Source organism: Mycteria americana, chromosome 9 (genome assembly GCF_035582795.1).
Source record: "Mycteria americana isolate JAX WOST 10 ecotype Jacksonville Zoo and Gardens chromosome 9, USCA_MyAme_1.0, whole genome shotgun sequence".
NCBI lineage: Eukaryota > Metazoa > Chordata > Aves > Ciconiiformes > Ciconiidae > Mycteria > Mycteria americana.
This window is the reverse complement of record NC_134373.1, coordinates 4,620,001-4,647,395: the sequence shown is the minus strand read 5'-3', so window position 1 is coordinate 4,647,395 and position 27,395 is coordinate 4,620,001. Positions and strand designations below refer to the sequence as shown.

Here is a 27,395-nt window from a genome sequence, read left to right as displayed (position 1 = left end):
AATATCAACATCAGACGCCACAGGCAGTCATCAGATTTTCTTTCAGCTGCTTACCAGTGTGGCTCCTTTTATGTACCATTAGCACATTGGGCCCAATGCAAACCATGCCACAGACGTCACATTTCAGTTTACCATTCGGAAGCCGGATTCCTCCCTCGCTCGATAGCTCCTGGATCTTTCTGTTATCCGCCATCTCGTTACTCTCAGTGAGGGGCTCTTCCAGGCTGCTTCCTTCATCATGAGCCCTGATCTCATCTTCCTGACTCAGGGGCTTCCTGTCACATTCCTCATCACTTTGCATTTCTAGCTTTACTGAATTTGCTGGAATAAGAAAAAAATAAAAAAAATAATTAAAACCATGTATTTTCTAAGTTCCCAATGGCTAATATAATGATAAATTTCCACTGTTATCAATATTAAAGCACAGCCTTGAAGTTCAAACCAACATGAGGGCCTCATGGTGGTGATGGCACCACAAGTTACAACTGCATCTTTCTTCAAGGCTTTGAGTTTGTTGGTTTTTTTTTTTTTTTAATTCCTAATTTCTATCCCTATTTACAGCTTAGAAACTAAGGCACGGCATGATCCAGAGACCTACCAAAAGTTGCAGAGATGCAACGGTCTTAAAAACTGACCTCCTGCTTCTCAGCTTGAAACATAGGAGCCCCCTTCCTTTCGAGGAGCCCAAGTCCCAAGAGCACAGGACATAGCCGGAGCTGCTTCCTCCAGGTCTCTCCTGCCCAGCGCACCAAGGCGCAGGCTTTCCAAAGACAGGACGCTGCACCGCCGCAGCTCGCGGAAACAAGCGCCCTTTGCAGGCAGGATCGTTCAAAACGCAGGGACCAAGCGAAGCCGGGCTTGTGACCTGTGTCGGTAATCTCCACATCACCCTGCCTGCACGGGCGGGTTTCCTGACGGAGAGGAAACCAATCTCCGGATGAGCCTCCAGTGCTTTTTTTGCTACCGTCTTCTGATCCACGTAAATGGGACGCTGTCAGGGCAAACAGGCCTGAAGTGAGAGCTATGCTGCTGGCTTATTTCTATTTGCCAGTGAAATAAGCGCAGTTGAAGATCTTTCAGATCTGCTTGGTTAGACTGACGGGCTCACCACTGATTTCTGTGATCCTCAGGTCACAGGACAAACCTCCTCTAACTAGCAAGAGCTTGTGGGATCAGCAAATCTTTAAAGAAAATGAGCGCATCAGGCTTTTTCACGTAGGGGTGTTGGCACAGGGGTGTTTTAATCACCAGACACCCCCATTTCAATGCCTCAGCGGTTGGTCGAAACTGCTGAAAGGCCTGTTCCAGAGCCACCCTCTCCATCCACACTGTCAGCCAGAAGGCAAGCCCACGTGTCTGCTTCCCTAAGCCTTGATCCTGCTGAGGGGTTTAAAAAGGAGGCGATTCAGCCTTCATATCTAAGCAGTCTTTGACCTCTGTACTAAGGCCATTAGCACGAGTGCCAGTGACAGCAGTGGACCCGGGGTGCAGCTGCGTGCCCCGGGCCTGGCTGGCGTCTCCGAACCCCGGCCAGATGTGCTCCAGAGCAGCTGCCCAAGGGGACCTTGTCCAGGAACCCAGGGAGAGAGTTAGGAGTAAGGGTGTCTGATGGCTGTGAGGCATCACAGTTTCAAACGGCAGGCCTGGAAATGTCAGGAGAACAAACCCTACTACTTAGACTTCCTCCTTCATTTCTCCTCCTTCCCCAGAATTTATGGTTAAAGAAAACACAAGGTTCAGAGACTGATGTTGATGTTGCAACTCTAAATCATTGCTGTTACTCCTCGGTAAAGCATAATGAACAGGGTAAAGGTACCAGAGACCAAACAACGCTAAGATGTTGCTTTTTAACCATAAAATTATTGAAATGCATCTTCCGCTATTTATCAGCGTACTAATGGGAGATAAGGAATGAAAGCACTATTACGGCAAAGCCCATCCAGAGCAAGGACACGGCCAGATCAGATCACAGCAGACTAGTATCAGCACAGGCACCATCATCGAAATGGTCTGCAACTACAAAATATTTGAGCGCTTCATTTATAGAAGGGAATTGATATTTTTGTTGCCACAGAGATGCATTTATTGTTTAAAAAAAGAAACCACGGCACAGACTGAGAGCTTGACCGTGACCCGGCCCCAGACGGCTGCCCGGGGCAGCGCGCGGCCGTGCTGGCCTGGGCGCAGGATGGCCGTCCCCACCTGCGCCCAGCGTGGTGGAAGAGCACGGTCCCCGGGGACGGCTCTCCGCTCCACAGTGCCAACCCTGGTACCAACAGCACGCACAGGGAAATACGTGGATGAAAGCAACCTCTTGCTAGCCCTGCAAAAGATGGCGTTAAGCTTTATGTAATTGCAAATCATCCCCCAAGGACGAGATACGTTTTTCTTAATAGCTTCTTCTGTGAGCCCACCACCGCCTCAACAAGGGGAGGAAGAAAGGCAGAAACAGGTCAACAGGAGGGTGCTTGCACGGCAAGCGCGAGGGGGTCCATCCCACCACGGAAGCAATGGGAGGCCATCAGATGCTTGCGCAGAGCACAAGGTACGGCGGGTGGCACGGCCGTCGCCAGCCTCGTGAGCAGGACGACGCACCCTCGGTGGAGGGGCTGAGCAGAAGGGAGAACGAGTGGGAGCTCTGCCAGCTCCATGGGCTGGCAGGGAGAAAGCCGAGGTCCTAGTCCCACCTCCCTGTGGAAAGCACGCGTTGGTGATTTATGGACAGCCCATTTTAAGAGCTAAGGAATGGCAGTTCCCTCTAATAATAGCAGCCTTTTGGGGTATTCAGCAAGTCTGAGAATGAAGCCCGAATAAACGGTTTGCTGTCTTCAGGAGCAGGATTTAATACACTTGGCCACACAAGTAGCTAGGGTAGAGCCAGAAATAGTGCCCCATGCTCCTCACCTAAAACCCCCGGGTTCTGCCACAAGCCTGCGCACTCTCCACGCACAGCAGCGCACAAAATAACCAAAAAAGCCTCATACCAATAGTGTATATTTATACGTACTCACAAGAGAGATAGAAAGCCTCGTATCTTATGTGTCTTCTTACGTATAGAAATTTTTGTCTCTATTTCTCTGGCATGGAATAATAAACACTTGACTGTAATAAGTGCTGAGCACGAGTTCCCATTCAAGTCTGTGGACCTCTGCCTGCTCAGCACGTATGAAAGCAAGGCTGCAAGAGCTTACACACTGGAAGATCACTTACTTTATCTTGCCCTAGCGTTTCTTTCTGCTGAATGATGGCTTTCATCCAACAGGATAAACAGCACAAGAAAACGGAGCGAGCCTTTTGCTGAAATGCAACCTCCCCAAACACCCAGTGCTCCGCAACTCCTGCAAACGTAGCTCACAAAGCCCAAGCAATTCATGTTACAGCTTTCATAATATCCCAGCTATTCTGCAAAGTTGTGCAGGCTGTTTACTCTTCTTACTGCCATCACCCTTCAGGCACAGAGCACCATCGTTGCCATTTTCAGAAACCCTCCACCAGCTCTTGTTTCTGCGGGAAGGTTTCCTCCAGCTGGGACTAGTCGCGGGTCTCCAAGGAGGGCTGCACTGGTGCAGCGGGGATCTCCTCGGCTCGTTGCGAGGGCTTTGCTAATCAGGTCATCTCCACTGCCTTACCTCATACTGGTGTATATATTAGGCTTGTGCGGTAGCCTGCATATAAACAGGTGCTTAAATTGCACATAGTTTGTTTTCTCTGTTCTCAACCAGCCTTTGAAACTACAATCATTTTGTGGCACTGTCTTTGTTTTCACCTACAGCCACAAACTCAGAGAGCATAATGAACTCTGCTGCAAAGAAAAAAAGAAATATTCAAGGGATGTTTATGGCTATCCTGCATCGTACACAAGTCTCCACATCAAATTTCACCCTGGGTTCCCTTGCCTTTCTTGTTCACACACTTGCTAAAAGTGGCAGGCTTTCTCATTCCTTGGCAAAGCAAAGCATAAATAAGTAAATGGAAAAAAATTTTTAAGTTTTTGGCACTTTTCCTAAAAATCACAGCAAAAGAGATAGAAGGGATAAACTGTAATCCAGCTGGCTGCAAAAGCATGAACTTGAAATCAAACCATTTCCCTCCAGTTAATATAAGTTCCTTCCACTTTTTCCCAGTCCAGCACAACACCTCATGGGGGGGGAGAAGAGACAAGCAGCCACAAAAGCTTCTACCTATGACCACAAAGCTAATGGCACATATTCACCAGACCACACAACAATGTTTGTTTCTTTTTCTTTTTTCTTTTTTTTTTTTTTTTTCCCCCCAGAGCACCAACCAGCTGATCCTGAATCACACTTTATCCTGAGTGGCCAAACTGAATACAATTATTGTTAATGTCTCATAAGTGCTAATTAAACTGCAATTCCCTGTTAAACAGCATTTTGGCAAGTTTTCAGTACCAAAATATTTCCTTCACCCACAAATTAGTGGAGCTACAAACCAGAGGTTGGAAGATCCACCTAAGAAAAATATTCCTAGTACTTCATCCTCTGTCATGGAAATTTGTTTCCCTCAAAAGTGAGATCTGGGGGAAAAAAAAAAACCCACTCCGGTCTTGCTGAGAGATTTGATCCCCAGGTGGGGTGTAAATTAAAGCACTGGTCGTCACCTTCTTAAGCAAGCAAGCTAGAGTGCAATTCCCACTACCGAACAAAATTCCTTCTGTCCAACACACCAGGGAGCAAGCAGCAGGACTGTGCCCCTCCGTCTCCTCCACTGTCTGCTGTCCTAGGTCGTTGCTTATTTTATCTGTGGCCTTGGAAAACCAGGCTGGCCACTGTCACCAAGGGTTTGTGGTCTCCAGCTAGAGGTTAGCCCTTCCTGGCAGCAGCCATGCACCACCGGCCTCTTCCTGCTGCCCCCGGAGCAGCAGAAAAAGCAAGCCGGAGCCCTCAAGCCCTCCCGCGCCTCTTCCCCCATCCCTCTTCTCTCGCCAGCGGGAAACGAAGCTTTGGCCCAGCTTCAGATACTCATCCTTGAGGAGGCAAAATTCAAATCCGCCGCCCCCGAAGAGCCTTGGGGTGGCTCTGTGGGCGAACACGGCAAAGGACATTTGCGGCTAATGCAGACACTATGCGTCCCCTAACCAAGCTCGTCTGATAGAGGGGTGGTGCATTAGCTCTCCCGGGGTCTGCTGCAGATTCCCTGTCCAGAACACAATATAATGCAAATTCAAAGCCTGGGTAATGTGTCACTCTACCCCAGCACGCAAAGAAATTAAAAAATGGTTACTTCCCTCTGGAAAATGAGGCCGAGCTCTAACTACTGCAGCACAGTGACAGGCAGCTACAGCACAACCTTCTGCATACCGTCTTATCGATGGTCAGTGACACCGTCTATTTTAATCATGAACTTTTCCTAGGCAGTGGATTAATGACATTGCTAATTGGCAGCTAAAGACAAATAGAAAATGACCCAGCTTCTTGCATGTTTTGAACCTGGGTACCTAGTTCTTACACATCCATCGCAAGACTCAGATGTGGAGTGTTTCTATACTATCAAATGCCCTGTTTCTATACTATTAAAAGCACTCGGTAATGGTGAGTGGAATGCATTTAGTTTTAAAAGCTGGGGTGACAAACAGACAAGCATTTTGTGAAATGAAAATTAAGGGCTGGGGGGGAGGCAGGAGGGAAAACTCTTCTGTCTTGACAGATTTTGAAAATTCAAGGTAAGGAATGCCAAAAGCTGGAAACAATGAGCCCTGACTCTTGTTCAGTCTAAGAGCACTCTGGTAGCAAAAAGGGTCCTTGAAGAGGGTGTTTACACCACTCCAGAAGTGTAGTGAGACTTTAATGCATGTTTAAACATACTTTCCTCCTGGAATAGTATAAAGGGGTCTTAGTGAAAAGAAAACTTCATCTTTGAGTTTCTTGTTGCTGGTAGAATTTGGCTCTTAATTAATGAGGCTTTTCAAGTCCATTTTGGCTTAATTGTGAGCTATTAAATGTGTAAACAAGGCCCACCAACCAATCTTCCCTTTTTAAAAAGGCACGCATACAAAGGGTGTGAATGCCAGCCGAGCAGTGGCAGAACCAAGAGAGGAATCTGGTCTGTTGTCGCCTCGTAGCCACAAAGCACTTGGCAAACAGGTTGACATTAAAAAGCAAATTAACTGGGAATTATATTTAGCTCCTGAGAAACAAACAGGCCTCCCCTTCTCCTCGTGCGGTGCTGGTGCAAAGCAGGTATCGCGGCAAAGCTGCGTAGGTGTGATGCTGAGGAAGGAGGAGAGTCAGGTCTGCTCAAGGCACTGGCAGCGCATCTGCTGCTTTGGGCTAGGTAACAGTGATCTCCAGGAGAAAGGAAGATGTCTCAAGGAAGATGTCTCTTAAACACCACCTGCGGGCAGTGCTGCCCTAACAACACTGTCATGGAAGATGTTTCAGTTTGGGCTTAGAAAGGAGTGTTTCCCAGTTCTGCTTTCACAGTCGATTGAGGCTTTCTGGAGGCTAAGAGAGAAGTGAAGCTGTATCTGGATGGAACAAATGAAGGTGAACGTCACTTGCAGAGAACGGGGAATTACCCAATTCCTTTCTCGAGCCAAGCGACAAAAGCCCAAGCAGTGCCTCTTACGTTACACACGGACATCCCCGATGCTGGGTGTCAAATTTGCTTATCGCAAGCTGCCAAAGATTTAGCTGTTGGCCACTGAGCCAGTGTGAATCTTAGATGGTGTCACGTTGTCACGGTGACCTCAGCGGGGTTATGTCCATTCGGAACAGGTAAATCAAACCAAATATTTCATAACTGATATAAAGAAGGAAGGAAGGAAAGGAAAGATTTAGAAGCTTTGTGCCGAGTTCTTTTCTGCATGCTACAAACGGGATCCTTCAAGCCCACATGGAGGTGGTTAATACACCAGAAATTCAGTGAGAAATGATCAGCTTATTTAGGCATCCTTAGAAATTTTTAGTTTTCACATTGAAGAATCTCAGTTTAAGCCTGCTATCTCTGAAGTCAATTTAAACTCTCACTAAATGCAACAGAATACTTATTTCATATCTTCTGGAGGTGGTGTGTGCAGTAAGTGTAGACTAACAAGTCTGTTACACCCAAGTTTAGTTTAAATTAGGATGTGGTTGCATAGCTAAGCCAAGCTTCAGTCAGGTTATAGCTGACACAAACCATGGTTGCCATCCTCTCGTTCCCCACCTCTTCCATCCTTTATACTGGCGCCAGTGCTCATGGAACTGGGTGGTAAACCAATCTGGTTGAAAACTAACCTTCCTGAGAAAAATCAACCATTTTCAGCTGGACCAGGCCCCTGACCAGGCATACCGCGCCATCACAAGAACCAGCTTTGGCTGATGTGGAGCAGCACCCTGGATGTCACTGCATGCTTTCAGTGGCAATGGTTTTAAAATACCAGGAGGCTTCCCCCAGCCCAGCTGTCCACGGCCAGACACAAGGAATGAGGACTGCAGCAGCGAAACCTGTGGAACGACTTTTCTGCTCAAATGGCTATACAAGCTTATACAAATATTAAATTGAAAAGACCACAGTTACAGTTGGAAGGGCTCCGATTTAAGCACACAGCATCCCAGCAAGTGCAGCATTAAGACCTGAAATTTCTTTTCAATCACAGGACCAAATTCTGAAGGTTTCAGTGATTTTTGAGTCGCATTCAGTGAGAACCCTGCCAAAGTCCAAAGGCTGAGATGCTAAGTAAGGAGTATCTTGGTATAAGTAAGGATGGCGGTATCTAGACCAGAATTTGCCCCATGTGCCCAGCCTTTAGGCATGACTGTTTGCTCACCACAAGTCACCCATGCTGCGTACCTCCATTTGGCAAGAGTAAGAACTCCTAATTGAATATATATGATTGCTCAGTGTCGCAAGATTCCTCTCCAGAAGGACCTCGGGCCAAATTTCACCCACAAATGCATCTATGCAACTTGTACTTACACAAGTGAGAGTCATGTATTCATATCCCAGGGTAGGAAAATCACTCCTGATGACCCATCCCTTCCCTCCTTTGTTGCCTATGCTTACAAAGTAATTATGGTGCAACACGTAGTGTGCTTAACATAATACAAGGTTTCTGCTGATGCCCTATAGGAGCAAGGACGAGCTTCCTCATCCCCATGCCCCTCTATCCATTTGCAATGTCAGAACCTGGCCCCTGTGAAACGCAGCGGTACTGGGCTCCTAGCTGCTCTCCCCTCTACTGATGGCTCCAGCTAAGCCAGTTATTAGGCTTTGACTTAGGGATTTTTCCCTAAGGTCAAGTTAGGAGCAATTGTTGGATACCTGTTTATTTGTTCTGCTACTTTTTGGGCTGTTTTGATGGGGTCAGAGGAAGTAGGGTTTTTGTTTTTCCACTCTCCTTTTTCTGTTGCATGAAACATGCTTTTCTGGGCAAATGTCATCTAGCAAACTTCCTGCCTTTATGCAACACCTGGTCAGCCCCTGTGCTCCCCTGCTCTCTCCTGCCACATACCATAATCACTAAGACTTTCTGCCTTTGTCTTAATGATTTTACATTTGTTACAGACGGGCAGGTGATGTTGGGGATGGGGGGGGGGGGCTGTGGTGCATAGCAGGGTCCTGTCCAGGGCCCCTTTTCATCGTAAACTTTTATTTCACAGTTACCGTGAATTGCAGGAGGCAGGGTTCGGTGATGTGGGTGGTCTTTCACAGCCCTTTCCCTTGCCGATCTAAAGCAAGTCTCTTACTCTCTGCAACATGTACATTAAATACCGTCAGTCTCCTCTCCTACCACAGCTCTTTTTTACTTCAGTAGAGTTATTTCTGATGCACTGTAAAGCAGAGAGAGGAGGAAAAATAAAATCAGGCTCAGTCCTGTAATGAAACACCCTGTCTCTCAAAACATTAAGACCATGAACACCTCTTTATTTTTAAGACCGGTTCAAATTCTAATAAGGGAACAGAAGAAACATATACTCATTGAGCAATGACACGACTTCACCTCTAAGTGGATTTTCTAAGAGGCTGCTGAGAGCTCTATAAGGTGCCCAAAACTAGAATTTTGTAATGGAAAATGCTGACAAACTACAGCTATATATGGATCATCTCTTATAAACAAAAATAAAGTGATTTGTAACATCCACTTAAAGTGACCAAAACCTCATTGCTCACTCATTGTCATCTCTGCTTCTTAAAAAGCGCATGACTTCCTAAAATGCTTTCCAACGTACGCAGAGTAGTAATTATAACAGTAATGATTATTTCATTTATAAGGAACTTTCCATTAGGGATCTGCACTATATTTGAAAATACACCCGACAAAGTTGTTTGAAGCCAATGGAATGACTTCCCTGGGTCTGGACCAGGTACTTTGCTTCATTTTCTGGCATTTTTACCAGTAGAGACATTATTTTAAGTAAGTGAAAGGCTTTCATGACAAGTTCCACCTTTGGATCATTCACAGCTTTCAGGAAAAGATGTATTTATTCTTAATTATATAAACTCTAAATCATCTTAATGCAACCTGACCTAGCAATGTCCTCCTCCTCTAAAGGAGGCACCTCCCCTGAGTCATCAACCCATGGAAAATTAGAGGATAGTCACCTGCCACGAAAATATTTTCTGTCTTTGTCACTACATTGTAAAAAGGAGATTAACAACAAAACCTGTTTCGTTTATTGATTTGAGTCAAAGCCTTGTCTGCACCCTTGGAGGCAGGAGGCTGATGCAAAGCAACGGGCAGATCCCCAGGTACAGGACCATCTGCAGCCCTGGATCACTGCAAATGTCTGAGCGCAGGGACTTCTCACCATGCCCTTCACAGTCATTGCTGCGTTGGACTCCACTGTGATTAAAAGAAAGGGAAAGCAGTTTTGCCTAACCACAGCATGACTGCATAAAGTTGAAGGAAAACTCTTAAAAGCCAGTGTCTTTGTAAATGCCAAGTTCTGTCAGCGCGGTGCTGCTTTGAGACATGTATTTTTACTTGAGACAGCCGAAAAAGTGTATTTCCCTTACATTTTTTTTTCTTTACTGATTTCAGACGGCCAATGGGGACCAGGATTTGGGGACCTGGGATGCAGAGAGACCCGCTCACAGTTCCGAGACCCCAGCTGTATTGAATTCAGCACATTAAGGCAGGACTTAGAGCACAAAAATTCACCTACATCTAAAGATGCACATGAAAGGGCTACTCCAAGAACCAGCCAGACGGTATGTTATAAGGATGGCAGAATCTGGTTTAGTCCCTTAACTTTTCCAAATTTAAAGGACAGAACAGTTTATAGTAATTTTCCACTTTCAGAAGTCACTTCAAGAATCTAAATCTGTTTAAACCCAAAATTTAATATACTAAAAATGGGGGGAGGGTATCTCTGTTGCCTCCTTCCCACAACTTAAAACACACCAGCTATTAAAGCAGCAAGATATTTAAATGACTATTCATTCTGATTTTTTTTTTAAAGCAGTGCTAGGCTTTCACCTGTATCATTATTATGTAGGCAGTGACAGATGGCAATGGAAAAATATAAAATAACTCTTAGAGTATTAACTTTTTTTCAGTACCGTATGTGTCAGATTCTTTAGCATAAATAAATGGCATTACACAGTCTCATTAAATCTATACATCTGTGTAGTAACTTGCAATTTATGGATATTTTCTGACACAATGTTCAAACCAACAGGTTTAGCTCACATGTTTCTTTTCTCACCATGCCATCTCCAAGTCACCAGAAAAGCAAACAAAAGCAAAACTCTACAGTAAATATTCCTGAAGCATTCTATAAGAAGATTTGCTATTCATCATCTACACATATTTAAGGGAATGAGAAGGGAAGAGGGTGGTGGGATCATGGAAGAAAGGGGCTGGAGGGAGCTGGCAAGTGAAACAGATAATTAGGTACCTAAAAATTTACATATCTAATAAGTAAGGAATGTTTCCTCAAGTTAGATTAAAACAATAAGGAGGAGGACACACACACATTTCATCATATCAATCACTTAAACACCAAAAGCACCCACCACATTTTCACCACGGTGCCCAAGGGTGCTGAGCAGGTACTCCCATCGACTGCTCAAACAAGCAAGGACTAGGGACTGCAGGACCGGACCCCAGGCTGAAACATTTCAGGCCGCTGAGGAGGGCTTATGATGCACCATCACCAACAAGCTGAAAGCTGCTGCAAGTGGCTTTGAGCACCACTCGGTATTATCCCAGGAGAGCCAAGAAGATGGAGACGTGAACAGATTCATAGACTGAAGCACCCGATACTTCCTCAGGAGATAGACGCAGCCCTCTCCCAAACACGTCCCATAAACTCAGCTACTCCGTGGAAACGGCATGTTCAACCACCACGTACAGCCGTGCACACAGCCTCTCTGATGGACGGCAGAACTACTTCATTTGCTTCTCTTCGGTCAGCTGGAAAGCAGTGTGTGTCCTTTGTTTTATTAAGGGGCTGAGGCTGGGCAGCATCAAGGAAGGTCCTTGTTTGCCTTGTTCTACCTTCTGCAGCCGGGGTTACACAGGGAGTGCGGGGACACTGCTCCTCCTGGGGCACAGGGCCCCGAGGGAGGTGGGATGGGGGGCGAGGGCTGGCTTGTACATACAAACCGACTCCTGGGAGCACTCCCAGGCCCACCTTCACTCACCCTTGAGCAGGAGCAGGGCAGCTGCGGGGACCTCGTAGCTGCTACAGTCTGTCCCAGTTAGAGAGTCTCTTTGGGGGCAACAAGTTGTCTTTGGGAGCCCTCCCTTTAACACAACAGCCCGCTGGTCCAGGCTGGTGGAACGGGATGCAGCACCACTCACTGTTACTAAACATTCGTTAAAGACATCAACAAAAGATAAAAATTCATAAACATAGCTGCAGGGACAGTCAAAGAGCAAGCACCTGCCACGGGGGAGTACAGCAGCCCTGCAGCTTCATTCCCTATCGCTATGTTTTAAAAAGCGCCTCCTTTTTCAACTCCCATGATAGTACCTTCGGAGATGTTCTCCAAAGATCTCCAACGGATCTGGAGAGCTGTTAATACCTCCAAAATATCATAGAGTATCAAGAAACACGCCTGCCTGAACATCAAGTCACATCTGACAGACAAACTCAGACCTCACCTACACGACACATTCCCATCAGAAAGCTTAAATTTGGCATTAGCAGCAACTTCTGCACGTCAACCTTTTGTCTCCTTGGGTAAAGGATCTGTTGGGAGCTATTTACGTACTGGCTCTTTTCCTCTAGGAGGAGCTGGTATCTCTGCCTAAAATTAAGATTGCTTGACACTTCCTACGATGAGGCCCTGTTTTTTACTTGCTTATCACTTTGCCAAAAACAATTTAGGTTGAAATTTGTAGGCAATATTTTAAATTTTTTTGTGTGTGAAACTGCAAATCAAAACAGTTCAACTGGCTCTGACAAAGAGATCGGAGAAACCACCACCACTGGTTCTTATCGTTCAAGTAAGGTGCTCCATGACCAGACAAACTAACGAAGCCTGCTCTTCTATGGATTTGTACCCACGGTCTCTTTCAAGCCCTCTTTCCTTGCAGTAATCCCAACTGGGGTACCTGCTGGCAAACAGAACAAATAACATCCGAGTTCCACTCGCCTCTCCCCTCGCTAACAAAGGCCAGCAATCCCAAAAGATCCTCTGACCATGCCTCAAATTTCGTCTCAGGGGTACACTTCTTCTCTTGTGTTAGTTCAAGAAAATTGAGACCCAGAGACACCAAACATCACTGACATGCCTGACTTTGTTTTGGAGGATGGGTCATGTGCATTTAAAAATCATTACTCACTGCAATGAAAAGGGGGGGGTGGGGGGGAGAATTTGGCATCCTAAGAGCCTCACTAAAGCTCTTTAAAGTGCATAATTCCATCACCGTACTGTACATAGCACACAATCTCTGAGGGGTAATTATGCATGGATTCGAAGCCAGTGTGAATATACACACAGTCAGTCAATATGATGTTGTGCTTGCTGCTGCTGCTTCTCTCTCTCTCTTTTTTTTTTTTTTTTTTTTAAATCAATTTTAATTGTTGTGGATCTATTTCTGCTAATAAAAGAGAGTGAACCGATTCTGGTCGGATAGATTTCTGGATACGGAAAATGAGTGAGCAAAACATGTGAGAGTACTTACTGTATTACCAGAAATATTTATAAATGGCTCTTCCCTCCCTCGGCTGGCAGAATATCAAAGCACTGAGGAAGCAGCACGGATGGCTTCTGAAGGGATGGAGAAAGCAAAAGTCCACTCCTTCATCATCAACCTGGGAAAGCAATGCCACAGAGCTCCGGCAGAAGCCCAGACTGGAACTGCTCTAACAGCAACATCTCCCCTCTTATTAAAGGGCTAACGCTATTCTGAGTGGAAAGTGTATTAGAAAGGATCACAAATGAGCCTCTAAAGGGAATATATGCTGTGTCTACTGGGTTATGACAACATATGAACTGGAGACTCAAGGTTTTTTTGTAATTCGCATGTGATTCCCGGGACTGTCAGTCATTCCAGCTGAGGACAATCATATTCTCTGAAGGCTTGATGCCTACATACACCAAGACCAACCTAGACTCTTCGGGCTTGACAGCAGTGCAGCCTTCTCTATAAAGCACAGCACTACCACAATGCAGTAGGTGTATTTGGATCAGCAAACTAAAAATGTGGAGGCAAGCACATTTTCAAGAGGCACACGGAAAATCATCCATATCCCTGTGTGAGAACTTGGCTGAGAAAGAAAGGACTCTGCACCACGAGCTCCTGCAAACAGGGTGTCTGCAGAGGTACGCACACAGAGCTACACCGGGATGCAGATTCCTGGTGCGGACACGTGCTTTTGCATAACTCATACCTGCACACAGACTAATGAGGCTTTCTAGAATTGGATTAACCAAATACACACTCTGAACTTTGTCTAACATCATTATTTGTTTCCACGTATCCCACCTGCGCTAATGCAAGGGCATACAGGCCACCTGTGGCCTGCAGATTTACCTGGGGGTAGATGAGCACCCAGTCGGGCTGCTGCGCTCCCGGCCGTCCTGTGCACAGCCAGGCGCTTGCAGTGACAGCCAGGCTGCGGGAGCGTCCCGAGCCTGCTCTTCATTCCCATCGGTGGAGATCTACAATAAGGTGCACCAATTCCCAAGTTAGCTTGTGCATGTGAAAATGCCTGGGGGTCCTGATTCAGCGCAATACTTAAGCAATCACTGATCTTTAATGTTAAAGTCAACAGGACTTCAGTACATACATAGGTAATTACATTAATTCATCATTGGGCTGAGCAAGCGTGTTCCAGCTCACAAAAGCAATGAAAGGACAACATGCAGGAAGAACGAAAAGCCTTCAGGAAAGGATTAGTAGTGTCACAAGTTAAACATCTCCTCCCTGATGACATACAGGATCGGGTCAACTGTGCAGACAAGCGAGAACTCTGTAGCATGAAGTTAGAAATGGTAATAGCCTGCTCAAACTACTGCCTGTAGTAGCATTTCAGATAACAAACACAGAATACTAATGTACGATAAGCAATAGTTTAATAGCTCTTCGTAGAGAAGCGGTAGGGATTTTTTCAGTGTTTAACTGCACATCATTTCTATTCCAGATCTCCTACTTGGCTGTTTTAACTTACCTAGCAGATTTAAGTGTAAGAAATAACAATAAACTCCTCTCTGTAATCAACCTCTGAAACCCTGCAACTCTTGCTTTACGGTTCTAAAAATCATAAGCTAGGAGGGGTATAACCGAATAGCGATATGCTGTCCTTAACAGTCTACTGAATTACAACAAATAATTGTTGACAGCTGAGCGACAACTCCACCCCACTATTTTAAAAATAGATAACAGGGGTTTGGTGACAATATGAACACATTTCAGTTATACAGTACTACATAGCCTACCATTAGTTATGACCAATCTTGGTCTTTAAAAAAAAAAAAAATTTAAAAAAGCATTATTTAAAAAATTGTCTTAATCCACACTAAATATACAAATTCCTCAGATGATTATGTCTACTCCTAAGTACAGGAAATATCAAGAATTTACAGTAGGTCATTTGAGTACCCTCGCTCACAGCAAGCAGAAAGTAGTTCAGCACCTGCTGAAAATAATTGCCAAGCAAGGAAGAGATAAAGATATAAAACAAATTTATTGGCTGTCTAGAGGACTTTACATTCAATTTTCTCTTGTCACATTCTCATCAAGTGTATGTACCCGCACAACTCTAGTTGCAAAGGTTACGATCGGAACCGTGTTAGATTCAACTACCCTGGTGCCAGATTTGATCTGAGGGGTTCAGGAAGGCAGTATGCATACTCCCAGGTAGGACATAAAATTTTATCTATCACATGCGGTGCTTCATTTATCTGCTTTTGTGTGCATAGTGGATCCACTGATTTCCTTCAGTGTTCCCGAACATTCATAACCGCCATTATTCATGCATATATGCTCAACAGCCTTTGCAGAAAGTGACTTGTTCATATAAGCAATGCCTTGTTACTACTCTGTTGTCAAGTTTCTGGCTTGGGGCTTTGGGATCATTGGCTTCCTTAAAGATATCATCAACAGGGGATTCTCACCCTAGGGTAAGAATAAAGCATCTACCACGAGGCAGAGCCTGAGATGCTTAAAGCTTGGAGATTTATTTCAGGCAGCTGCACCCCGCACACACGGAGGTGGAATATTCCAGTCTCCAACTTTCAGTTCTGGTGGGAGAAATAAGGAAAAAGGAGTTTTTGCAGTGACCACTGAAGACAAAGAGAAAGAACTAATCATACGGGTCAAACAAACAGAAATGTTTCATTTGCTATGAAAATAATTTCAGTTGACTCAATACGTTTATTTGAGCAAAAAGAAAATAAAACATTTCTGAAGTTGTATAACCTCCCCCTTTCAAGTGCTGGCCCTTTTGAGCTGAAATACATCATTTTGAAACAAACATGGAAATGTTTTCTACTTTCAAACATCGAAAGCCATTTCAATGTTGCTGAAGTGTTTTCTCCACCAACATTTTCATCTAACTTGACTCAAATTTCATTCTGGTCCTGCTCACGAGCTGCCTTTTTCGACAAATTTATTACTTGTCATTTCCACCTAGCGGTTTCCACAGCAAGCTCGTTCCCAGCAGGCTGTAAGGATGCAAACCAGTCTCGAGCTAGTCTTCTGCACCAGGAACTAAGGAAGCACTGAACTCCTTTAAATCAAGGAATTTCTGCAACAGGCATTGTTTAAAATGAAATAAATGAATTTTTAAAAATAATAATAATAATAAAAAAGCAAACATTTGAAACCTCTATATGTCCGTAACTGTATGATGGCATAGTTACGTAATATTTTGGAGAGTGAAACAGCTGTGCCTCCTATGCCTTTCTTCAGCACAGATGCTCAGTTCAGAAGCCTTCACTGCGTTCCTGGCTGCCCAGCCACGGCCGGGATGTAGGAACTCGGCAGTCCTTACACCTCCCAGTCGTGTGTCCTGGTGCCGTACCCTCTGCTGTGCCTGGAACTGATCCAGCTGAAAAACAACCCCAAGTGGGAAGGGGGTTGCTGATAGAAGTACGAGCCTGGGAACAAATGGAAAGGGGGAGTAGTGGCTGTGTATGCCTGCGTGAGCAGTGCTGTCCCCAAACGCGAGCCGCAGGCTCCTCAAGGACCCAGCTTTCATCTCCTGCATGCACTTTCTGCCTACCATGAGGAGCAAGTCCGGGTTCGGCTCTAGTTCTGCTCCCAAACACAGATGAGACCAGGGAAGTCAGCACGAGGCTGCTATAGATACTCCAGTGCCTAGCCGAATTTATAAAAGCCCCTCACTTCTCTGGGCCCACTCAAAATCAGTTAAGGTACTTTCATAAATCTTACTTGACATCTAGTCGCATCCTTAGGTGCCTAAACACACGTTTAAACAGGAATCTAAATCTCTTTGCAACTCAGTTCATCTACAAAATAGAGGTTGTAATTCTTTATCTTATGGGGGTTCAGCGACAATCAATTGATTAATGTTGGAGATTAATGTTCATGTGCTGAAGTCAATGAAAGCAGAAACAAATCCTAATTCAGCGTAAGTGTTACACACTGCTTACAGGAACCCCAGCATTTGTAAAGCCAGTGCCTTCTCTATCAGCGACAAGATACATCTGCTTACAAAGAAACTTGAACAATTTTCACTCCGTGTATTTTGGCTCAAGCTAGTTGTAGCAGCCTGCCTCTTTTATGAGCCCTTCAGAAAAAATATCTCTGTACATCCTTTAAGTTCTCTACTGTTGGGTTCAATGAAATTGATGCAGAAAAACTTGGAACGTAAATTCAAGCAACAACTGAAGTTTAACACAGGCTGCAAGAAAAAGAAAGGCAGGCAGGACTTTGCATATGCTTGCACAAAAGAGAAATTGTTCAAGAGAGTGGGAAGAAATTTCTGATGCTAATGTCTTATAGCATGACCCCATGCCAGTTGAGATGTCTTTCACAAAGACCACATCACGTGCTGTTGATTCCATGACTCATTATTTCCAATGTTAGAAGGAAAGTATGGCTGGACACTGTGCTAAGAAGGAAAATTAGTTTGTGTCACTACAGTACGTTTTTATACTGCAAACAGAATATATTGATTAAAAAAATTAGATTCTGGATATTAATTTAGGGCAAAATATGTCATTAATAGTAATTTGGAATGAAAAAGTAACTACATCTACTAAAATAATATCTACTTGAATGGAACAAAACTACAGAGACACGGAACAAAATCCTATCTAATATTTAATATATTTTATTCTCTCCCTCTATAAACACAGCGTATGACTAGTGTTGGCATTAAAGACTGGTTTAATTATACACAAAATGTCAAGGCTGTCATTGAGAAAAATCACGAAGATGAAGCAGACCCCGATTCAAGCAGAGGGAAGAACCCTACCCCTTTTGGGGCCTGCAGCAACACTTTGAGCACTTGCTCAGGTCAACTGAGCCCAAGCTCTCCATGGCACTGCTACAGCCTCTACCTTCTCAGCTGGCAAGGGTGATGATCACGCATCTGTTCTCATCAGAAATTCCATCTGGATTTTAGAAATCTTCTCAATTTAGATCTCATCGAGACTTGCACACATCTGCAGAGAGCTTTGATTTCTAGACACCAAAGGCTTCCAGTGGAAAAAAAGCGTCTCTGAATAGTTTCCCACCCACTCTCACAGAAAGACTGATAACAGTACATTTGCGCCTGTGCTGTTGGATAGAAAAGGTACACGCATATATATGTACACACATGTGCTTCTGCTGGTGAAGCTATGCTCTCTTCTTAGCTTGGGTTTGGATGTCCCTGCTTGAAAAAATATCACAGCATCCCGAACTCATCAGAAAACTCTCTGCCCTAGAGCCCAGCACCACAGGTTTTAATGAGCAAATGCCTATCTACGCTGATAGGTTTTGTCGCTACCGTATCTTTATCTGCTGGCTGGAGAATTTAGGTGCAGGAAAGAACGTGGATAATCGGCTGGATACCAAACATCATCGGCAACCAGTGAGTCAAGCAAATGGCAGGACTGAATGGAACAGATTTGACCCAGAGGTTAGCAACCTTTCAAAATATTACACATGACCATTCCTTAAACAGATTAGATGACACATTCTCAGCCAAACACAAACCAAAAAATGGGATGGTTATCCTCCTATTTGCCCTCTTTTTGGAAAAAAAGGAGGGCAAACTTTCAACCTTCTTAAAAAGGCAGTGAGCCTTCTGCATTCCTGACCTTTCACTTGCAGAAGGAATGCTGATTTCTTGCTGAGCTATGGCTCTGATGATCCTTGCCAAAGCTAAGATGTACACGAGCTGGCTTACCCTTGTTTCTACTGGCTGCTGGAGCACGCCAAAGAGACTGTGTGCCCTACTGCCTTAAGCACCAAGCCAAGCAACGTGATACTTTTCAGAACCTTATATAGCACTTCAAGAGCTGTATAGAGGAGCTCAAAACAGGATGACATAGAGGGCAGTGGTGCAGGGAAGTTGAGAAATGTCTTCTACTTTTGCTGTCAAGCAGATCAAATGGTCAGTTCCAAAGTGGGGCATGATAAAGTCCCTAAATTTTTGGAGTCAAAAGTTAGTTGAAAGACTAGAATAACACAGAGTAGGAGGGGAAAGTGGATGTGATCACCCACAGACAAAAAAAGAAGGTTTATTCAAGCATTGCAGTATGACAATCATGCATTGCAAATGCCCCAGTGAAGTGAAAATTTGCAGTCCGTACTGGAGGCCTGAGGTTTCAGCATTCACAAGGGAAGTCAGCTAACTGAAGCGCTCGGGGAGCTGCGTTTGGCTGTGTCATTTCTCCCAGTAAGCCCAACAGGAAACACTTGAACTACTACTTCTAAACAGCCACGTTGCTGTATGAAAGAGACTTACTACTACCCCTTCCATCAGAGCTGTGCCTACAGACCCCAAACGATGCCAGGGTCCCTTCCTGCCCAGTGCTCTGTTTTACCCAGAGTAAGAAAAAGGTACGACAGCAGAAAGTCAGGAGGCCTGTACCTGCGGTGCCCACTTATCTATCCTGTTATTTAGAGTAGTGCCAAATACATGCCACAGTCCTACCATTCTTATTTTACTTCTGAATGAATAAAAAGGCTTCACAGTTTCATTTTAGGATCACTGCAGCATAGATCTGGGGTGCTCTCTACCAATATCAGCACAGACAGACTGTATCTTCAGGCCTGAGGAGAAGAGAATTTGGCCCAAGATGTTAAAGGGTTATTTTAAGGAATGCTTTTTCCCCCCCTCTCTTTCTCTCTCTCTCTCTCTCTCTCCATTTGTTTGTTTTGGAATTGATACCAGGAAAAAAAAAATGTAACTAGGAAACAGAATACATAACCGCCTGAGGTGATGTACAAGAAGTTTCTTCGCATTCTCTGACTTTTTCCTGGTTAAAACCAGTTTGCCTGGGGATGGGCCAGCTCAGTTTCGGCTTCTCCTGCTTTCCCAGCATTCCACAGACTAACATGACCTTCATTAACTCAACACAGCAACTGGATCCAGCTAACAAAATCCAACACATGTAGGCACTTGTCCCCCTCGTCCTCAAGGGTAGAGAAACAAGGATACAGTTGTTCCAAAACTGTCCTTGCCATTTCCAATCCTTATCCTCACACAACAGATGCTATCAAGACTGCTCGTTGCTGGTCAAAGGCTGCAGCAGCTTCTTGGAAACAAACTCTGCACGCTTTCTACTTGCTGGATTAACACCCAGTTGCTCTCTTAAGGAGCTGTGGATCTAGAGAGGGAGCTTCATGAAAAATAGTTTACAACAAATGATAAATAACTAGTAGCCGGCTCTATACTTGCGTTGGCTGGGTGTCAGGGTATTTGCTAGTGAGAATATGGACTTGTCCCAATTTAAAAAAACAAAAGCAAAAACAAAACAAGAAAAAAACCACCAAAAACCCAAACCAAGCAGCAACTGAAAACCTCAGAATTGTAGCAATCTGGACACAGTTTGATGGATTAGGGGGCAGGGAGGAGGGAAAGATCTAGTCAGTCTGCAAAACTACGTATCTGGAGATGCAACAGAGATAGTGGGGAATGCACTGAAGATAAGAAGCTGGCCTCATATTTCATTAGTTATTCAAACTTTTCATGTTTTCAGCAGAAATTTCACTAAGAAGAAGAAAAAAAAAAGTCCAGTAGCTATCAGCAGCAGAAAGCAGGATACTATTATGAGCTAAAAAAAAAAATATGTATATCTCTCTATATACCATTCACACTCAAGACCAACACTCACGAGCTCAGACTCGGCAGCGGCAGGTCTTGTATGCTGCCTACGTCCTGCTGCCTTCAACAAAACTACTTTTCTGAATTTACAGGTTAGTGAACAAGAGAAGCTTCAGACCTAATAACTCCAAAATTGGGCTCTGCACCTCACCTAGAGCAGAAAACTACAGTACATAGAGGGACTGCATTATTTTATTGACTATGCTGTTTGTCAAGCTGTACTATTACTTGTGACAACCTTACAAATGCTGAATTGGATCTTAATCCACAAAGGCTTCTTCAGTGAAACCAGCCCTTTGCAAAGCGGCTGTGCTGCCTGGCTACAGACACAGAGCCTTGCTCTAGGTGAAGCCATCTGAATCAATTCTAAAGCCATTCTGAATCAATTCAGCTGTAAATGGATATCTGCTTTATCTGAGACAGGGAACCAAAGGCAGCTGGGTGTGATGCCGGTCGGTCAGTTCCTTGAGGAGACAAAAACTAGCACACCTCCTACGCAGGGGCCACGTAAGAACAAGGAAGACCCTTGACATATTTCTGACCATGATATATAAGTGTAAGCCCTTTCCAGACCGGGACCCTTTCCCCCACTCCTTCTTAAAAATCACAGAAAACTCCATAAAGTCCACAGACTAAATAACCAGAACAGAGATGGGCAATGGGAGATGGAGGAGGAATAAGCCTGAGTGAAGTATTGCATAAGGAGTGTTAGGGTTTTAGTGGGGCTGGTTACTTTAGTTTGTCGTATCAGCAAAGTAAGCAGAGAAAAGTGAAAGTGTTTCATATTTATGAAGTTCAATAAATACTTCTCAGGACTTTGCTCCTCAATAAGGATTCCAGGTACCACAGTAATACCAGAAGGAATAAAAAGTATCATCAAGCTTGTACAGCAGTTGCTATGTCTCTCCTATTGGAGCAAACGGAGAAGTCTGTCATTTTTATCCCCAGTTTAAATCTCAAACGTAATCATCTGGTGGTGCGCGCACTTAACCAAACTCCTCATTATAGTGCATGTGAGTTCCACTAGCAGACAGCACCCTGGATGATGCTACAAAGATCATTACTGTTATGAGCATATAGTATATCAAAACAACCACTGTATTTAAAGTAACCAACATGAGAGATGTCCTCGCCATACTCAAATTCCAGAATGGTTTTGTGCACGCATTCCCATCTGTCTTTGTCCTTCCCCATGGTGAGTTTAACTATCACCTCACCGTTTACTGCTGCGAGGGCAAATTTATGCCACCTAGCTTTACACATCTAACAGCTAGTTAGCCAAGTCCCAGCTAGCACTGTCTAGGATCTCTGTGAAGTCAATCCAAATAAATAAGCATCTCCAGAGGGCAAATAATTTCATCCCACCTGTTCTGTGAGATGATGATTTCTGGAGGAGCCTACAGAATAAGATGAAATGACTAGTTTGGACTAGATATCTAGCTTCTGCAAGGCTGAAGTTCCTCAAAATGAACTCCACGTGGACAGGACTATTCCAGACCCTTCCACAGACCCTTCCACAGGCGTTGGGAAATCTTTTACCAGCCATTTCAGCTGAAACAATTTATTACTAAGACAACAGTCCTAAATCATCTTCAGAGCAAGTCGTCCTCGCTAGATATCGCAAAGCTGGACCATATTGCTATGCCTTCCCAGCTTCGGGGGGGGATGTTCAGATTGCCCACCACCACCTCTGTTCTACTTTCTTGCCTGTTTTGTCCCTTCAAAAATCCTAAAAGGACATGGCTTACCCATGCCTTCATTTCCATGTTTTCCACGTGATGTTGAAGTCAAGTTTACAATATTATAAGCCCTGTCTGGATTTGAGAAAGTTTTAGTTAGAGTATTTTATGGTACTGGAATTTCTTATACCAAATTTCCTTTTACAGATCATGGATTAATTTATGCCAGAAGAAAATCTTGTACTTATTTAATTACTTTATTGATTCTTGGAAAAAGAAATGCAAATGCAAACTGGGAAGAGGGAAAGATAATGTCCACTTGTCTTCCACATACAGTCAAAGTCCTTCCAACGATGCTGGTTTTAATAATGCCCAAGATCTACTCTTCTGCTCTACAGTGGTAAAAACCAGACCCTTTTCTTTCCCCTATTCCCATGGGAGAAACAACTACAGAGGAACAGCAGGAGTGAAAAGACACGGAGAGACACACTCACCTATGAAAGCTTCCACATACTACAACTTTGCAACGAGCTTACAAGCATTCACGCAAAGCATCGTACGGTGAGACAGAACCTACTGTTAAGTCACCGTGAAACAATGAAAGGAAAACAACCAAAACCAAAGGGGGTAGGATGGTTTGAGAAGTCCAGAGTCAGGTAGGATTCGGACACATTAAGATCAGAAGAGGTTGTTACGATCTTCTAGTCTGACCTCTCTACCCATAGAGCTTCTCCTGCCAATGCCTGCACAGAAGCCACAGCTCCTTGGCTGTTATCTTTCCCTAAACCACAGACGCTCTTTCTCTGCAGGTGCCAGAGGCAGGTAGTTCAAAGGTTTCTATCAACTTGTTTCATTCCCTTGTAATCGACAAGCACATTACGTACACAGCTCTTCTGAGGACAGTCCTGAACTCTAATGATGTGACCAACGTAATTAACTCAGGATTCATTACAGGCGTGCCGTGAGCCGCACTGAAAATACCGGGACACGTGGCTGCACTTGGCTGTCCACCATGCTAAGTCTTCCTTCCCGTCAAGCTTCCAGCCAGGACACTGAGCAAGGCCAGGTTTAATCCCAGGTTATGAGCACATATGAGAGCATACCCCTGGAAAAGAGCAGATTAATAGAAGCTGGAGTTCCTCCTAACTCCCCAAGTATTGCTAGGGCAGAAGTCCTGCAAGCTGACTCACACAGTTCCCCACCCTCCCTGAAAGAAGCAACCTTGTCAAAGAGACCTATAAACTTAAACAGAAAAGAAACCCTACGGGTTTTCTCAAAGCAGAAAAAAAAAAAAAAAAAAAAAAAGACAGACAGAAAAAAAGGTCCTAAAGAAACACACAGAGAATTTAGCTACGCTTGGATATTTTCTAGGGCATTTTAAAAAAAAGGGAGAAAAATAACTACTTTTTTTTTTTTAAGATAATTTTTTTTTTTAAGATTTTTTAAAAATTCTTATTTTTTCAAGTAATTTTTTAAAAAGCTAGTTAGTGCTCAAGAGAGTTGTACCGCCTATGTTCTAAACCAGATCTGCAACATAAAAATTAGAAATTAAAAAATCCTCTCCCAGAAAACACTGTGTTTCGGTTTTTAAACTCTGGCTTTTCACAGCTCTGGGTTTTCTCCTGATTTTTGAAGCACAGCCCTGTCACACATAACTCAACCAGAGGAACAGGCAGCACACAGCCGGCGGTAGCAGGGATATGAGAACAAGCAGGCAAGGGATGAGGGTCCTACCCTCTCCCTGTTGCCAGCAACACTGCTGCTGGAACAACAGCACGGCAATACCATGCGAGCCTGGGTCCTGATCTGAGAGATAGAAAAAATAATCACTTCTTCCTACAGTGAAACTGCAAAGGATCAACAGGTTTTCTGTGCTATTTAAGGGGGAAAAAAGTGACTGTTTGGCTTATATTAAGAACGGCCGCTCTCAGGTTAGAGATTATTCTAATCGGCATTATCACCAGTTGGTTTGAGTTCTTTGGTTGCTGCCTGAGCAGAGCTGGAAAAGAGATTTGTACTCCCTGCAATAAATTATTGACTGCTATGACTCTCAGGAAGCCCAAGGTGTGGTCCTTGCTGGCAGGTGTGAGGGTGTTTGTTTGCCAGCCTTTCCCCCAACTGGAGGAAAGGTGCTCATAAAGTAAAACTGCAGAAGAAAAGCAAAAAGTGAGAACCAGGATTCCCCTCTGTGACTTTTCGGTGTTCAGTGGGCACGCACATTTTGGCCACGTTGAACAACCGAAGTGTATGTCGGAACACGAAGGCACCCCGCACCAGAAAACTGGAGTTTATATTGGTCTGTATTAAAATGCACGGAGCCGGCCGACCTTTGCTACATCTCCTTCTTCAGAGCCACAGGTAAACACGATGAGGAACGCAGAAAGCACAGACCACGCATGCACCACACCGACTGCAGAGCAAATAAGGACAGACTACTGCTGGGTATCAGACCACCGCTAATAGCCACTAAAGGATATTCATCTCCTGTACGATGATGTTTCTGAAGATTCAGGTGGGATTTAATTAACTATTCTGCCCAACACCCATCCTGGGAGGCAGGCAGGGAAACGTCCTTACCCCTTCCCTTGCAGAGGGGAGAAAAATGAAGCAGAAAGGTGAAGCAGCTTGCTTAAGTCTGCCCCGTGAGCCAGAACTAGATTTCACCACCTCCTGCCTCCCAACCCAGTTTTCATTCCTGCAGACCACACCACCTCTCAGATCTGCTCCAGGTGAGCAGATAACACACATGTACTTCATACCACAGAGGAGGAAAAGTCATAGCGAAAAATGACTCAAGGATTCAAAGGTTTGGTGTGATTTATAGCTAAGCACCCTTGGAACAGTGGAGGCTGATAATATTCGAAAGCGAGTAGGTAAAGACATAAATTAGGACTGGAGCTAAGGCGCTGTGCTAAGCAGGACAACCTGACTGCAAACAGCAACTCCTTTCGCATTTCTCCAGTGCCCTCAGAAGCCTTCAGACACAAGGCGATTCAGATGGCTGCCATGAATCCCCAGTACTACGCCCAGTAGTAGTACTGGACGTAGCCAGTAGTAGTACTGGCCCAGTACTACGCCCAGCTAACAACTCGGTACCCTCTCCCCACCTTCTTCCTCTTCCCGCAGCAAAAATTAGTCATAAGTTTCAGGAAAAAAAAAAAAAAAGTTTTATCAATGGTATCATTCCTTAGGGCACTACCAGTACAAAAACCCAAGGGATGCAAAATTGAATGCCTTGTGTCCTTAAATCTTTCAAAGTGTATTTCCTAGGGTTTTTGGTTACCAAAAGGTTCAAACGAGACCAGGCAGTTCAGAGTTATCCTTTGTGGGTGTTTTCTGACATTCTGAGCTCCTATTCTAAAACACAACTGCTAATTCCTCCAAGTTAGAAATAGGAAATTTTATTAAACCAGCCAGCTCTACCTCATATCATTAGACAGCAATGCCCCTTGCTATCTCCTGGTTGTAAAAAGTTGGACTTTAAAATAAATGTTGGGCTCTGGAAACAGAAAGATATCATGCCTAGACTTAGAGCAGTTGGAACAGTACAAATATTCCAAGGTGAAACGCTCTATGGCCAGAGGCTCTGAAAAAGAGCACGCTTAACTTAAAAGCCCTGAAGTTACAGGCTAATTTCAGTACTTGGTGAATCTTAAAATAAAGCCTCCATGTAAGCCTTTTTAGGATTGTGGCCCTCATTTGCTTCTGACTGAAGAAATGAAAACTATCATTATATAGCTCTGAAAAAGGCTTACTCCCAAATAGATCCTATTTACAGGCCAAATTCTACCCTCCCATGTTTACATGCAGCTCCAATAAAAAAATTAAATACCGTCCCCTGAAGATCATGAGATCGTGCAAATACACACGGGCTCCCAAGCGTGCTCAACCTGGCCGGAGCCAGCTTTTCAGGGGTTCCTCTAAGGCGGCATCTGTCTCTCCCCTGCTCTCGCGGGTGCCGGTGCCGCGGCCGCAGTGCCCGTGGGCTCCCCGGGCTGCAGTCAGGGTCGATACCCAACGCGCGCTAAGCCTGTGCCGCCGGGCTGCAGCGCTGGCCCTCCCTACACCTACACGCAAGCTCAGGTAAAGCCAGCTCAGGTAAATCTGCAGAAGGTGCATTCACACCTCTGACCACACCATAGATGTACTCTGAGGGGAGCAGAGCGACCCCAAATTCTTTTGAAAACCTAGCCCTTAATGGTCTCATTTCAAAGACAAACTTTTTCACCCATCGCAGACTTGACAAATTTACAGTTACAGAAAAATGAGTTTCCATAGGCATAAGAAGGGTGCTGCATGTTCCCTTATTTAAGAGTTAAGACTTTCAAGATCACAAGCATTTTCCCCGTCGCCTTGAAAGCACCACCTCAGCCATACCTTGGTGGGCCAACACAGGTGAAACCAAAAGGGCGTGTCAAAATTTTAAGTCAAAATCACCACCTTTCGGGATGATGGATTGCAGCATTTCTGGCTGAAAATAATTTTCAGCTTCTTTTGATAAAAAATACATTTGGTTTTTTTGAATGCTCTTTGTGAGTAAGCAAATCTGCCTGGCAGCCCCCTCTCCACGTTGCTGCTGAATTTTGATTGCATGGGGAAGACGGGATGGCTGTTAACCTCTGTATCGTCGGGTCAGCATCACAACAACATGCTCCTCCGACAATCCTACACCCCCTGTCAGAGCATTCCTCTACCTCCGCTTGTTTTTCCAGGTTTAATTAAAATCCACCACAATTTTTTCCCATCTGCTCTGAGGGGTTGAGCGCCTCTGCCTCGTTTCTGCTTCTGGAAAGCAGCAGGAACGGAGGGGTTAACGCTCTGTATTCAGAACAAAAACCACAACGCTGAGGCAGATCTGCACTCATCCAATCCATTCCCTGACAAAACTTGTTGCTAGTCCTGTCTGCACCATCCTAGATCTCCCAGGTTTCACTGGCCTCTAGCCAAAAGTGTCGTTTTACTTTCATAATGAAGGGGGCCAGAAGGATTTATCTTTCCCAACCTCTCCCTACATTATGTCCATCCCTGCAGAGCA

The 27,395-nt window shown here is 44.5% G+C and overlaps 1 protein-coding gene across 12 annotated transcripts in view; it reads right to left on the bottom strand.

The window, feature by feature from the left end:
* IKZF2 (IKAROS family zinc finger 2) overlaps positions 1–27,395 on the bottom strand; it is a 121,406-nt gene that overhangs the window by 57,762 nt on the left and 36,249 nt on the right. For 9 of the 12 annotated variants that reach the window (XM_075511704.1, XM_075511695.1, XM_075511697.1 and 6 more), the window contains one exon: positions 55–321. In XM_075511704.1, coding sequence (XP_075367819.1) covers positions 55–321 — 267 coding nt within the window. Of the gene's footprint in view, positions 1–54; positions 322–8,604; positions 8,741–27,395 lie in introns of those variants that run through there. The other 3 variants (XM_075511701.1, XM_075511702.1, XM_075511706.1) reach the window with 2 other exon arrangements.